This window comes from Rhagoletis zephyria, unplaced genomic scaffold (genome assembly GCF_001687245.7).
Source record: "Rhagoletis zephyria isolate East Lansing unplaced genomic scaffold, Rhagoletis_zephyria_1.1 Rzeph_scaffold_00727, whole genome shotgun sequence".
In the NCBI taxonomy this organism is placed as follows: Eukaryota; Metazoa; Arthropoda; class Insecta; order Diptera; family Tephritidae; genus Rhagoletis; species Rhagoletis zephyria.
In genome coordinates, this window is record NW_016157811.1 from 137,780 (window position 1) to 154,071 (window position 16,292).

The 16,292-nt window shown below is 36.8% G+C and overlaps 1 protein-coding gene across 1 annotated transcript in view; it reads left to right on the top strand.

Annotated features, from left to right (window-relative positions):
* The window catches only part of chm (lysine acetyltransferase chameau), a 37,320-nt gene that overhangs the window by 9,575 nt on the left and 11,453 nt on the right, over positions 1-16,292 (top strand). The window contains exon 4 of the mRNA XM_017613869.1: positions 1,209-1,296. Coding sequence (XP_017469358.1) covers positions 1,209-1,296 — 88 coding nt within the window. The remainder of the gene's footprint in view (positions 1-1,208; positions 1,297-16,292) is intronic.

A 16,292-nucleotide genomic window follows, 5' to 3' on the forward strand; every position in this document is an offset into this window, starting at 1 on the left:
TCACATTGTTTGGTGTCCAAACGGTCAAATATTTTAATTTTTTTCACAAAAAATCTTAATTTGGAAAATGTATTTACATGTGAATCTTCAAAAACAAGCGATTGAAAACGAGGCTTTGGAACGTTTGCTTAACTCAGGGGCATACACGCTGATTATTGGGCCTTGCAAAGGATGAATTGATGCTTCTGGAAGAAAAAAAAAAAAGAAAGTCGCACGAACTTTAAATTTTTTGTATTTAAAGTTATTTTAATTTTTGTGTAGACTTTCTTTGACATTTTAGATACCACAAGCAACAACAAAATATAGGTAAATGTTGTTCTTGCTCTAATACTGCTACCTGTTTGATATGACTTGGCTTGACCTGCTTTACTTTCTTATTGCATGCAGGAGCGTTGCCACTTGTTTAAAAAATCAAATTAAGCATTATTCACCAGTTAATTGATTTACGTTTGTACATATGTTTCGCAATGTCAAATGAAAGAGGATTAAGAAGGTCTTAGTTTTTGAAAAGCAGCGTTGCCACCCCTTTGAAAATTACTAAACTAATTAAATAAGTAGAGTTAGCGATTTTATGAAAAACCCTACTCCTCATATAAACTCAGGTGTAGGTGACCTATGTATAAGACATTGTGAATATCTCGATTAAGGCGGGTGGCACCCTATGTAAAAAAAAAAATATATTACAAATTATTTAATAATTAAAATGAATTACTAAAGTGAAAACTCTTAATCGAGTTCGGAGAGGTTTGCGTTGAAGACAAAGAGAAACACCAAAAACAAAGGCAACTATAAGACAGAGACAAAGAAAAAAGAGATAAAGACAAATGCCAAAACAAATATACAGATGAAGCAAAAGGTAAACACAAGGATAAAGCCACAGACAAAAATAAATATAATGAAAAGGATAGAGATAGGCAGAGATAAAGAGTGAAAGGTAAAGATAAAACTGAAGATAATGTTTTTCTATATCATGTTATAATGCTCACCTTACATCTGCTCCACTCATCCCAACTCATCCCCACTCATCTCACCTCAGCTTAATTAACCTCACCTGAAGTTAGGCCTCACCCCAACTGGCTTCACCTCTGGTCTTTCCGTTGTAGAGGAGGCCTTCCTCTAAGTCTGCTGCGATACAGATAAATTATAATTTTATAAGTATGTATTGTCTTATGCAGTGTTTAATACCAAATGCTTTTTTTTCTTTATAGGAAAAGAACTCATTCTATAACGTTTCCTGCATACTTACTCTTCCACCTTATCAGCGAAAAGGCTATGGACGTCTGCTTATTGATTTTAGTAAGTATTTTGATTTTAATGAATATACAATACGCATACGCATACCTTATAATTATTCAACTAAATTGAGTCAATTTAGTTTTAAATTGAACTAACGATTGGTGTTCGTGAAAAGTTTTATTGAACCCGATCTATAGAAAACATTACTTGGATCACGTGCCAGCCATACAGATAATGTACATATTTCATTGTTTTGGCGTATGGCGAAAATACATTCGGAGGTTTGTCATTGTTTGTAGTGTTGGAAGAGCTATTAGAAACAACTTGAATGTTAGTAGGGTCAGGAATTGAATCTAGGTGGGACTAGTTATAGAAGTCACCCCTCAGCTACGCCGGCCGCCTGGAAACAATTGTTGAATAATACTTTTCCCATGAAAATCAAAGTGCTCATCATTTTGGTTATACATTTAAGAAAATCGTTTTCTTTTTTTCACAAAACTTAATAAAAAAGCGCATTGCTGCAGTCTTGGATTACTCATTTCATTCATTATGAAAGCAAAGTTGATGACTCAGTAATACGAGCATTTTAATAACAAAACAATTTCAGAAAAGAGCAAAAAAATACTATGCCAGTTATTCATCTGCAAACAACTTTGTTCAAGCGAATTCCAGTAAATGTGTCTATACATACATACCTATGCACATATTTAAATATACAATACATACGTATGTATATGCGCTCCAATTTTTTCATTGACCGCAACTAAATTCATACTGATATTTTGCCTATAAAAATTTATTAATAAAATTATTGCTTAGTGCTTGGAAAATTCATTGTCATGCCACACCTATGTATTGCTGTCACTGGAACTGCTTTGCTGCATAGAATTTTTGGATGGAAATGGCATTTTGATTATTCACATAAAGTGTCTGCAACAACACCATCTGAGGTAGAATTGCATTATGCATACATACATACATGTGTAGTATCTATCTATATCTGTATCTATCTGTAGATAGAAAGTATTATACTTATGAGCAAACTTTTGTATGATTTTCATACATATAGTGTGTGACAGAGTGATAAGGTCAGCCCAATATTCGCTCAATATACATAAGTAAACATACCGTAACTGACTTCTACAACGTACCACTGCAAAATATGGATACAGTTTGACTACCTACAGTATTTATACCTCATCGGTATGCAACGTCAAACAACATTCATTGTAAAGTGGCGCGTTGTGTATATACATATATATACGTTATAGAACGCTTCTACTGCAAAGTTTACTTTAATAAAGTCAGCGGTTTTTGTTTTGTTGGGTCGTGAGCTCATAGAAATAAAAATAGATAAAGTTAACGCCAAGAGCTTGATCATTTTTTATTTTGGTCGAAAATAGGATTGAAAACATTGTTGAAATGTGACTATTGAGTTATGAAATATGAGCCGTTTATTTTGTAAGTGTTTGGTTACATAGAATCCATTACGGAATGCACCCAGAAAAAAATTTGGTTATTATTACCAAGTTTTGTTTGTAGTAACCAAAAGGCATAGTTGCATATGGCGAAATAAATATTAAGTTTGTGGAACTCTGCAATTTGCTTGAGGAGTTTAGATGTACCAAATGTGTATTTGGTTATAATAACAAAATAAATGTCTTAAGAGCACCAAATAATCTTTTCGATTAAAAATAATATTAGTTGTATGAAATATGTATTGACTCGAAAAAAACACATCATAAAGTGATAATACTTAGATGTTATTTGAAGCAAAATGAGTTAGTTAAAAATAAATTAAAATTTAGGAAAATGAAATAATACTCAGGTTGATACAATTTTAAAGTTGGTTCTATCAACCCTTCTAAAGATTTCATTCAGGCAAGAGTTTAGTTTAATTGGATGTATTCGTATTTATAACCTCTTATTTTTGCTCTATTTTTTATCATTAAAAATAATCTCTATTTTAGGAAGGTACATTATACTATAACCAAATTACCCGTTGAGAGAAAATTTCTTTTCCATTTCTTGAAGGTCATTTTATATGAATTTTTAGTTTTTATTGACAATTGTATACTACGCTTAAAACGTCTTTATTTTCATTTTTATTCGGCATTGTATAGTTACTATTTTAGAGGATACAGAAAAAATTGAGATTTCTTACAAGGAGTGTTAAAGGTACCGTACCGTTAAAACTGAAAACTTCCCGCGCAATCAGTATACATCCACTGAGATTCTGCACTGGCGGCCGCTGTGATGTAGCCGCCGTTATGATTGCGCGCTATCATTCTGTGTTCAAGCCCAGTTTCCAGCCAAAATCAAAAAATAAAAAACAAAAAAAAATTTGTTTTTAATAGCGGTCGCCCCTCGGAAGGCAATAGCAAGTCTCCGAGTGTATTTTTGCCATGAAAAACAGCTTCTCATAAAAATTCGTAGTCCTCGTAAAACTGTAGGTCCCTCCCCTGTATGTGGTAGAAGCTCAGCCAAACAATCTATTATTATTACGAAACTCTGCACTCATAAACAAAATTCCACGACCACAACCTGTTTTTATCTCTTATTTATACCTAAAATTAGTATTGCGATAATTGTGGGGTGGCCTTATCATTTTGTCGCGCACTTTGTGTGAATATGTGCATCCATACATGCATACATATGTACTCCAATAATTCCACAGTAACGACGAGTACCTTGTTGGAAATTGGGTAGCCTCCTCAATTAATTACTAGTGTCTGGTTTGGTTTTTTCTACTGTCAAGCAGCGGTACTATGAAGCAGGCCTTAAGTGAAAGCCCTGTTGCGATATCACGACTGGAAAAGTTTCACTGCCCCCTTGCTGAACCATTTAGAGTCCTTGAAGAACCTCGTCAAACACCTAATATTTATATCCGGCACTTCACATAGTTCGCCCTAAATAAAAGAGATCCAAATCTGCTCCTTGACTGCGCAGAACAGTAACACGAACGGATAAGAACTGTATCTTCCTCTTCATGGTATTTGTAGTTTCATCTGATAAAATTTCAACATTATCTGATTGCGTGTAATAACTTCCTACGCACACTCCTCTCTACTTGGAATCTCCATCATGTTGATCCGTTTACTTTGCTAAGTAGTTTAAGATTGGTCACCTTATTTAGGTTAGGACACCATAGGTAACTCTATTGAGGAGTACTGGTCTAATAACTGTTAATTCGGCGGCAATTACTTGAGTTCAAATACAATTTCTATCCATGGCTATCTTTAACAATCACAGAACTATAAAAACATACTCATAACGATGATTTATGTTCCCTTTTTCCAAGCTCAGCTTCTTATGGTCTGATTATGGCAACTTAATGTAACTTCCGGCTCTCTCTTAAAAGTTCTGTTCAATGGGTGCTGCTTATAATTGGAAAGCCGAAACTTAACGTAACTTAATGATACGTCGAAATCTGTTTCATTTTGATTATCTAAGTTCTACGTTCCGTTAAGTTAAGTTAAGTTGCCATAATCGGGCTTTTATCCATTGTAACGCCTACGAATTGAGCTTTGTTCGAGAAACTAAGAGCTCAACCAGCCACGAAGGTGCGCCCTTCCGTACTTGCCATCCGTATTAACATATAAAATTGCTGTCGATAGAGAGAGAGAAAAAATACGGCAACGGTTTACGATTTTACGTCAGTGACTGGCTGAGCTCTTAGACGAAATACGGCTCTTGTAAAGAGCATATGTTCCACTTAGTCAGAATTAACGCAGAGACCACAACGCGTGGTTCATACTAAGTGCCCTGTGCATCAAGTCACACAGTGACTGTGGGAACTTGTCTCTATACGCAATTGCGACATCATCAGCATAGACGACAACTTTGGCTCCCCCCATTTGGTATCCTGCAGGGAAAAGTTTGTCGTTAAGTTCGGTAAACGTGCTGTAAAACCTCACCATATTCTCCTTCTTTATTGGCGCTGTAACCGCCTAAGCGATTTTGGCCCAGTCCAAAACAGCGCAGCAGTCGTTTCTCTTCTGTGCCACCTGGCGCCAATTGCAAAGGTGAAGCCAAGTACTTCTCCTCCTGGTCTTTCCAAAGCAGAGGAGGCCTCCCTCTTCCTCTGTTATGAGCATCGCGACCCCCGTTCAATACTTTCAGAGTTGGAGCATTTCCGCTGTACTATGTCTATGTCGTTGTGAAGCTCATCGTAAAACCTTACCTCCATATGATATTATTGAAAGCTCTATAATGTCTAGATAGACTGCAACAATAGCCCTAGCAGATAAAGGACTTTTCGAAGAAGTTTATTAGGCTATGAAGTGGGCTCTCTGTGGGCTTTACTCTTTGGTAGCAATTGTGAGATAAAGGTAGGCTCTGGCTATTCTCTCTAGGGATTTAAGCACAAAGGACGATAGTCTCAGAGGCCAAAGATCCTTCGGATTCGTGTGTGAAGCCTCGTTGACTTTAGACCCTAAACCCAATCAGAACCAGTTTACAGAAGTTTCGAACTTAGCACTCAGGAGCAGTAGCCCTTTTCCATTGTACGTAGTAAATAATTAAAATGACGACTTCTGCAGCGGAGGTTGTATGGGCATTTTCAGTGTTTGATGCCTGGATCTTGATCGCCTTTGGGCCAGTGTCAGGACGTGCACCATAAATTAAAGGAAAAGCGCAGCCATTGACTCTGGCCATATCATTACATTCGTCATTCCATCTACATCTAACCACGATGTGCAAGTAAACTGGTGCATAGCTCTTGAATTGAATAGTTCTCTCGAATGTCCCAAAATCAATCCCATCTTTCTTAGATATCGTCAGCGTCTAATCGCCATTAAAAGTACGAGCACAATGAGATGTGCATTAATTTTTGTTCATGGCCACTTCTTGGCTAGTCTTTGTTTGATCTGGAGACTGTCGTTATTAATGGTGTTAGTTCCTTGATAACTTCCTAGTTATGAATGTATGGGCCAACAATGACATGTGTCCCAATGAGGTGTTGTCCAATAAGCTTCTTTACTTGCTCTTCTACTTAAACCCAACTACCTTCTCAAAACGCACCTTAAAACGTCGTTTGGTTTTATATTTGTTCTTCCCCGATTTGGATGAAAGTGAAGCTTGTATCGTAGTATAGTTAGGAATCTTTTGTTCGCGCTATCAAGAGCCGCTTCATAACCGACGAAGTAAGAGTAGAACTCCTGCCGGCAAATAAAACTTATAGCTGAGAGCTTGAAAAGCGGTGGACGCCCGAAAAGAATTTTGTGGAGTTATACTCTAAGTGGCGTTTTGCTTATATTTTGTCTTTCCCGAAATTCGTTGCATTGTGCAAATGTTTATGGTCAATGCCCGATTTTGCAAATCTTAAGTCATGCCTATACGGCCCAATCAGTTAGTTTATGAAACGCTACAATATTTCAAACCGCATTTTTGATAAGACCTTACATTTATTATTGCGCCAAGTTCAACTATTTGTAGGCACAGGATACATGCCATTTCCAGGGAGTCTAAGGGGTGGTTTAAGAGGGTAAAAGTTTGTGAAGGTGGTGATGGTCTCACGAAGGATGTCGCCTATGGCTGTACATCATTGAGTTCAGTAAATGTGCATTTTAGGTCTAGATTACGTCCATGATTTCATAGAGATGCCTTCTGACGTGTCTTGGAGGTAGTTCTGCCTCCAGCAAGGGTCTATTTAGATGTTTCTTGCAATAGCAGCTGAGCAAAGTAGCTCGCTGAATAAAGTGAGGTGCTCTGTGCAATCTAAAGTTTGCGTCCTACTATTCCGCGGTGACCATTGCCTTATATGTACATAGGTTGCCAACAACGTTTCTTTGTTTTTGCCCCAAGTGTTTGCGACAATTTGAGGACTTTATTGCGGCTGTGTAACTACGCGGAGGAGAGCAAACTCTCGAAACCCTTAAAATTTTAGGATGCTTAATTGCAGCTTGGAGTTTTTTGTCTTGGACCCGATTGTTTCATCTTAGGTACTATATCAAGCGCTGTCAGACAAACTATATTAACTCAGACGTGCCTATTTATTTATTTTGTCTTAAGTTGCGCTGCTAACTTATGGAGTTAAAGTAAACTAAATTGGCGTGTTTGAGTTAGGATAGTTTGTCTAATAGCTTGAGATAAGATATAGCAATCGTGTTTGGCTGAGTTAGTGCAAATTCAAAATAGTTAACCGAGGTAAGATAGTTCATCGCACGGAGTTCAAGATTGGATAACTTATACGGCATTTCCACGATTCGTAATTCGCTCTCTTATTCGTAATTCGCTCTCCCATTCGTCATTCGCCTTGCCTATTACCTTCCGAATTACGTAATTCGCCATACAAAATTTTGAGAGCGCATTACCTCATTTGTAGGTAATTCAGATCGAATTACCATGCGAATGACGAACGAATCGGTGCCTTCTCTAATATTTATCGGAAATATATCGAAGTTTTCACCGGCCTGGTCCCAATTGCCGGCACTTTTTCTAGTTATAGAATAATATTAATAAAATATTCGCTATATAAATTAAAATTGTTGATGATAACTTAAATTTTAGCTCCATCTTCGATATTTGCAGTACACAAAAATAATAATAAATAGCGTAGAACAAGAACTAGAGCTGCCAAACGAATTACTAATGTGTGTCGTGGAAACAGAGTAATTCACGAATTACATCGTGTTAATGCTTCTATATAGATGCGAGCACTGCGTTACCATGTTATGCAAATTTATCGATATACAAATTTATCGGTACGCAAATTTATCGACATATAAATTTATCGATGCACAAATTGGTGTACAAATTTATCGATATACAAACATCGATATAAAAATTTATCGATTCAAAAATTTGGCGGTGTATACTTTTTTTTATTATACTATATTTCACAATACAGATGGTGGAAAGAATATTTCGCTTCCTGCCCAATATCCTACGGGTTGCTTATACATATACACCGAGTTTCCAACATGGCATTTAAGCCCATATGTACATACATATCTTCATATAGAATCACACTTATTCGAGTATAAATGCATACATAGCCGTACTTTGACCGAATCCCATTCCTTCTCATTGAATGCATGTGAATCATTGTGCACCGACAGTGCAACGCCTGACAATCATCAGCAGTAATAGCAACAGCACCAGTAAAAACAACCACAACAAAGCAACACAGCTAAAAGCGCCGGCGTACCTTGCCGGCTTGCCAATTTGCCGACTTGTCGCCTCGTCGATTTTCCTTGTTACCGTGTGCTAGCCCAGACGGGGTGTAATGTGCCTGGTTATACTATATCTATGTGTTTTTGTACATATATACTGGCTGATTGCTGGCGTATGTTGTTGCCGTCGCCACACACAGACCGGGCATTGGTACGGTAAGTCTGCGGTAGAGACGTGCAGAGAGTTCCATTTCGTTTCAAGCGACATTGACCTTACACCACTTTACACTGCTTATGTATGTACATACATATATACATATATTCTCATGTTCATGCCCATACTCACGCTTGGGCTTATGTGGCGTCACGGGCTACTCATGTAATGCATTTACGCGTACGTAAAGGCTCGTTTACATAAAACTTAAGCGTTGCATTGGTATTGGCGTCGCTTCGACAGCTGACTATGAATACATGCATTTAAATTAAAGTCTCCACATAACCAAAGTTGGGCAACGCCCCTACACCAATGCCAACACAACGCAAAAAGATGGCCAACTCTCAACTTTTCGTCCGCTTCGTTAGTCAGCTGTTCCAAATAATCAAAATTATTTGATTCAACTTTCGTTTTCAATCAAATGCTGGCAAGAAATATAGTTTTAAATGCAATTATTGATATACAATTTGGATTTATCTGCCGCTGGTATGTTAATTTAGTGACCAAAGTATTCTCTGTTAAGCGTTCGTTGTAGCTAGCACGGGCGTTATTCGCGCTGCTGTCAAAGCGACACCAGCACCAACCCAACGCCAAAGTTGTATGTGGACGGGCCTTAAGTGTCTATGTGATATCTATGCATATATAAATCGTATGTATCTACGTAAATGCTCATATATCAGTCGTAGCGCCATAGCTGGCAGCTCATGGTATTCTTTCTGGCGTCTGGCATGCTTTTACTGGACTTTTGTTGGTGCTTTGTTCCAGCACAGACAGTTGATACATAATAAATTCCCGGGCCAAGGGAGCGTACATTTTTAACTTTCGAACGCGGAAGGAGAATCCGCAGAAAAAGGCTTAACAAATTTTATTAAATAATATCAGTTGATCAGTTTTTTTCATAACATACATATTTACTGTGCTTGCGTGTAATCCAAGCACGTTGATAACTTTACGCACAATTTATACATATGTACACATGCATATTAACATACATATGTACATACCCAGCCAGCAAAATATCCGGAAACGTATCCGAAAATGGATAAAATTTCGTATACAATGCTGATGTTTCATCCGTTTTCCAAATCCGTTTTCCATCATATTTCAATTACTTTCTCTCACTAACGTATGTATGTACATATGTATTGTATAGAAAAGTGACAAAAAGGGTTGTGAAACACGGATACGTTTTCGGCTGTTTTTCTGATAAAAATTTTTTCTACACCATTTTGAAAGAGGGCATTCTTGAAAAGATTTCTGAGATAGGGCGTTTTCGAACCGGCTGCCCAGATAACTCGATTTTTCACTCAGCCGTCGATACGCCCAGACAAATTGTTGAGTTTTTTTTTGAAAAATAATGTGGGAGAATATGAGCGCTCTTTTATAACTCGGTTATGAGGTTTGCGGTATTACTTCTTGGGAGTACTCTATTACTACTCGTTTGAGAGGAATGTGGAAGGTTATTCTGAGAGTACTCCCTTATTACTTTCAGGACGTTTGTGGCATTATATCGTTCATTTGCGAGATAAAAAGGATTACTCGCACTCCCAGGACATTCCATGTAGAAGGGGTAATCGTAAACTCGCAAAGGAGGAGTACTCACCGAGCTAAAAGCGTATGAAGCTTCCAAGTCTACTGGGTTGTCCGTATTGGAATTTCAGTTTTAATTTAACACAAAGAACAAAGGTATCTGAAATTCGTCACTGTTTGTGATTCATAAAAATTAAGCGGCTTAAAAATTCTTTAAAATTAAACCAAAAGCTTATGCGCGTTCATATTAAATACGTACATATGTATGTGTGTATGTACATCTATACCAGCATATACAAGCAATCATAAGGGAATCTCTTTGAATATATAATAAAAGTTTATCAAAGGTAAATTGATTACATATAACTCCGTACGGCACATTGCTCTTGATATTAAAAATTTACACTGCCTTGTCAAGATTTAATAACTTGTTGGTGCCGGGTGCACATTTCGATAGTCATACTCGTAAACTTACGATTGTCGAGCCACAAGGATCAGGTTTGAGGTATTTCACGATTTGAAAGCTCCAGATACGATAAAACTATACAAGTCGATCGAATAGTAATTATATCTCGATACTCAATGAAGATATTGATCACGATATCGATAAATATCGATAATGATATCGGTAAATTGTATCATGATAACGATAAATATCGATTTCAATGTCGTTAGATAACCCTATAATTATACTGAAACTAAAACCGATAACAAATCAATATAATAAGTAGTAAAAACTCAATTCTTGCACAGTTTGACTCTTGCTACATACAGTGGATCAAAATCGTGACCCCGTGTTGCCTTTTTTTAATGTTCAAAAAATTTTTTTATATTATTTTTCTGTAAAAATATTCTCCAAGCTTTAGGAAAAACCATATAAAATTTAGGAAAATTGGACGAATTTTCAAAAACCCGGCTTTTTATCTGAATCTTTAGCACATATCTGTGTAAAGAATAGACACGAAAAAAAATCTAGTCGATTATGTTTACTCAGCACTTGCGTAAAATTAACTGTAAATATAAAGTAAGTATACACATTCATAGAGTATTTTGTCGTATCTACTTTCTGTAACTTCTACGTATTCTTCGAAATATGTTCGGCGAAGTCCGAGCTTGCGGAGTAAGTTTTGTGCAAAAAGCAAGAAAAAGTATGTGTCGACGAGGAAACATACGTCGAAGCTGCCTTTAAGCAGGTTCGGGGCGCTGAGCTTTATAATGCAACGAAGACAAATGGAGTCAAAGATGCCTTCAAGCTAAAAATGTCGGACAAACTCCTTGTTTTTTGTTATTTTTGGCCTAATATATACTTGGTGTGGCAAGCCATCTGCCAGTGGGGCCGAGCTTCTCCTCCGATTTGTGGCGTGCGCCTTGATGTTGTCACACAACGCGGAGGGATCTACAGTTTTACGCCGACTCCGAACGGCGATAGTATTTTTATGAGAAGCTGTTTTTCATGGCAGAAATACACTCGGAGGTTTGCCATTGCCTGCCGAGGGACGACCGCTGTTAAGAAAAAACCTTTTGAGATAGGGCGTTTTCGAACTGGCTGCCAAGATAGGTCGATCTTCCACTCAGCCATCGATATGTTCCGCTCACCTTTTCAGCTCATTATATCAATCCCACATAGATCGCGTTGCGCCCAAGCACAGTGCGGTCTTGTAGGCGGTATATTTTTTCTCTGCAGCTTCGGGACATTCCTCATCGTATTTGTTCTTCTTTCGGGCTGGCTGAAATCCGATTACTTTTTTGGCGGCGGAACTTAATGAGCGGCGAATGTTATTGCGCAGCTCGCACATCTTGGTTTGTTAAAGAATCCGTTTTAGAACTCTTGGTCGTGGATATTGCATTTCCCCACTGCGGGACCACCCTAGCCTATTGAAATAGCCCGGCACTATTTTTATTTCTCTTCTATCGGTGCATGGGCACAACTGAACGAGGGAACTCGACAACGGAGTCTCTCGCCCGCCACAAATCCTACAATTGAGACCTTACACTGTAGTTCGAATCGAAAAGAAGTTCTATTCAAACGCCTAATTCTTTCTGTCGACTCGAACTACAGAGGAAAGGCCTTGCTCCCTTTACATAGAAGCTGAATTGCTTGCCTTGCCCCGTAGCGCATTTCTTTAACGCCGGCGTTGGCAGCCTTATGGCGTTTTCTTTTCTTGAAAAAATTTCACCTTTTTATATGGCAACATTATTAGAGTGCAACATTTTAAAGAAAGAGCGCTCAATATGCATGTGAGAATGCTGAGAAAAGAACACAAAAACTTACAGCCCTGGCGTAGGGCAGAATAAATGCAAAATTATTTCGAGAAAATAAAACGCTATTAGCCTTTGCGAGGACATGAACTAGCCGGGCAGAGGCACCTTATCCATTAGGCAAGAGTCTGGATTGAGTATGAGTCGTGCAACTGTATCTGCGAAAATGGTTCGATTTTACTTGTTGTTAACCAACCTTTACCAAATAGCTTAAAACTGGCGATTTTATGGCTGATTTTATGCTGATCTTACTTAACCATTTGCATAATTTCATCGACTTTTTCTGTGATTGGCCTACCGGGACGAACATTAAGACAGCTCCTCTTGAAGCAGTTCTTCCCCAAAGGTTGTATTAGCTTGACTGATCCGTGCGATGGCTTTCGAGTTATCTACGTCACATGCCATCGATTCTTCACACTGTGTGAGTACTAGCTTTAACACATGAGATTGTGTGAGACAGTGGGCCTCATGCATAAAAAGTGAGCTAAAGCTCAAACACATTTTTTGTACTGGAGTGGGCTCTAGCTCAAGAATTTGTACTGAAAATCGAGTCGGAGCTTAAGCTCACTTTTTATGCATGAGACCCAGTGTCTCGTAAGTACCTCAACTAGTATCTTATAATCCAGTTTTGGAAGCGTTAGAGTATAGTTGGTGATTTTTACACTTTCAATGTCATTGCCATATTCTAATTAAGGGAGGGGTAGATGCCTGGTGTGCCGCTTATTAAATTTCATTTCTTTATGTCCCAGTAAATAGCTAAGAACTCGTCTCAAAGTTAGTCTATGTTAAGCTTATGGTTATGGTTATGTCACCACTAATTTAACCTTTACTCCTGCATTGCTGAACACAAAGCGAGCTTGTCATTATATCCTTTAAGGCCTTCATGGCTGTGAGACTGTCGCTGAAAATACACACACGTAATTTATGTGGAGTTAGAGCCTCTGTCGTCCCAGGTGATTTTGTTGCACTATAAATCTCTGCCTATAAACTGCAAAATTCCAGAAGTTTATATGGTTGTTCAATGGGGTGATCCAAGAGAGCATGTGAATGAGTCAAATTGGAATTTTAATGCTCTGACCCCTAGGATGGTACTCACCCCTATTGCGAGTGTCGACTAGTGGATAAACGACTATTAATCAGAGACCACAACGATTATAAGAAATAAAATTAAATATTGTGTATAATTATTATTGAACAATGGAAAAGTTGTTTTCGTCTCCTGAGACGAAAATCGTTAGACTAAAAATATTTTCATCTTCTCCTAATAATCATCTGTGACTTATTTTTTCTCGTCTCGCGGGAAATTCTTTCGTCTACTCATATTAATTATCGGGAACTTTTATTTTTTTCGTTTCGCGGGACGTTTATTTAACGACGAAAATTATTTACATATTCTCTTAATAATTATATGGGACTTTTATTGAAATGAAACTTCTTAATTGAGTTCGCAGATTTAACGCGTTGAATATTTAACGCCACGATTGTTCATGTGATCAAATCTGTATCGTTCGTTCGACTTTCAAAAATGAGATATTAAATTAAAGAGCTTTGCTTTTACGTGGCTTTAGTTTTTTGAAAAAGGTTGCCCGATGTTAGCAAATCAAATTCCAGTAATCGAGCTCGGAGATAATTGCGTTTAATTTCGTGAAATCACCACTACATGTACCGATTCCATTAAGAGAAAATGTGGGACGTAAATCATTTCCGTCGAAAAATAAACGTCCCGCGAGACGAAAAAAGATATTTATCGTGAATAATTATTATACAAAGACGAAAAAAAATTCTCTTAAAACAAGGCGACGTTTTGGATCCCAAATATTGGGATAGTAATGATTTTGGGTCTCTGCTATTAATCGATTATCGATTATTCATGGTATTTTCAATGTCGTTTCCTCGTTCAATAAGTGAGTGAATAGTTTTTATTCGCACATCCTTCTACAAGCAAACAGTTGTACATATACTAATAAAAAAGTAACATGGCTTTTTCAAGCACCGTTTGTTTTTTCTATGTTAGCGATTCGTAATTTTTGAACAGAAAAAGTTTTTTTTAACACACTTAAACATAAGTTTGGGTGCATTCCAAAACGTCAAAATACAAAAAGTGTCTTTTATTTCTAAACCTGAGTATATTGTAGCTCCAAATGTGCGCAACCACGGTTAGATGCTAGTTTTCAACTAGGTTGCGCAAGTTAGACTTTTTCTTCCAGTCGAATGCACCTTTTGTTTCACCGATCACAGAGTGGTGTTGTCTAGAAATTTTCATCAAGAATCGGTTCAGGCCAATAATAAAATTTCAAACAACTATCTGTAGCTTGTGAAAAGTTTGTTCGACCGATCACAGGATGGTATTGTCTAGACATTTTTGTAGAGAATGTGTTCAGCCCAATAAAAAATTTCCAAACAACGCCACTCTGTAACCGGTCGTCTTCAGGTGTTAGAGAATCTCGCTTGCGTGTTTCTCTTCGGTTCATGCAATCACTTGCGTGTGTGTGGCGGAGCTCTTAGATTTTTGTAATTTATTTTGTGATTTCGTAGAGTGAACATGAGCGGAAAAAATAGCAAGACTAAGTAAGCATTTATGTATTAAGGAACTAATAGACAGGTTCAATAGAGTTTCATATATAATTGAGCATGTATTTTATAGAGTTGTTGTCCTTTCTGCACACATGTTTATTTGCCGACGAACAACGTAAAATGACAATCGATTGCTGTGATCTTGTGTGTGTGACTCTTTTCACTCTATTAAGCAGCCCAAAATGTCACCTTTGAAATGACAATAAACCAATGAGATATTAGGAGTGTACTCGTACCCCCAAAACTATTAAACGTTTTAGAAAACTTTCACTGGCTTTGCGTTCTCGTATCCAAAAAACCAAGTAGGGGTAATTGGGAGAGCAAAATGTGATTGAGAGCTTCAAATTTCTGCTGGAAAAAAATTCCTAGCGAAAACTTGCAAGTAAGAAAATCAGCTGATCAAAAACATATGTTTGTAAAAAAAAGTAAGTGCGCCTGGGCCACACTGGAGAAGTGAAACTTACGTTACATACATATCTATTTTGTCTCATAACCAATATACATACATACATATGTACATATGTACATACATACATCTGCTTTTGCTTAAGGTTATTTTTTGCCTTTTTTCTATCTAGATCCCTACCTCTGCCCCTGTTCGTTCTTATTACATTTATGTTATTCTTTTTTTCTTTATCTTCATTTTTATATATATACTCTTTCGATAATAAAATCGATAGTAACACCCAATAAAATATCGATAACAACACCGATTAAAATATCGATAACAAAATCGATGAAAAATTCGATAAAAATTTCGATAGCAAAATCGATAATAATACTGGTAGCAAAATCTATTAGAAACTCGATAAAAATATAGATAAAAAGAACCATAACAAAATCGATAAAAATATCCATAACAAAATCGATAAAAATATCCGTAACAAAATTGGTAAATATCGATATCAAAATGGATAAATATCGATAACAAAATCGATCCATATCGATAAAAAATCGATAAATATCGATAACAAAATCGATAAATATCGATAACAAAATGTATAAAAATATCGAGAACTAAATCGATAAAAATATCCATAATAAAACCGATAAATATCGATAATAAAATCGATTAATATCGATAACAAAATCGATAAATATCGATAACAAAATCGATGAAAAAAATCGATAACATCGACAAATATCGATAACAAAGTCGATAAATATCGATAACAAAAACTATAAAAATATCCATAACAAAAGCGATAAATATCGATAACGAAATCGGTAAATATCGATAACAAAATTGATAAATATCGATAACAAAATCGTTAAAAATTATCGCCAACAAAAAGTTAAAAATATCGATTACAAACCCGATAAAAATGTCGGTTGTTATATCGATAAGTTCCGAAAATATAGAT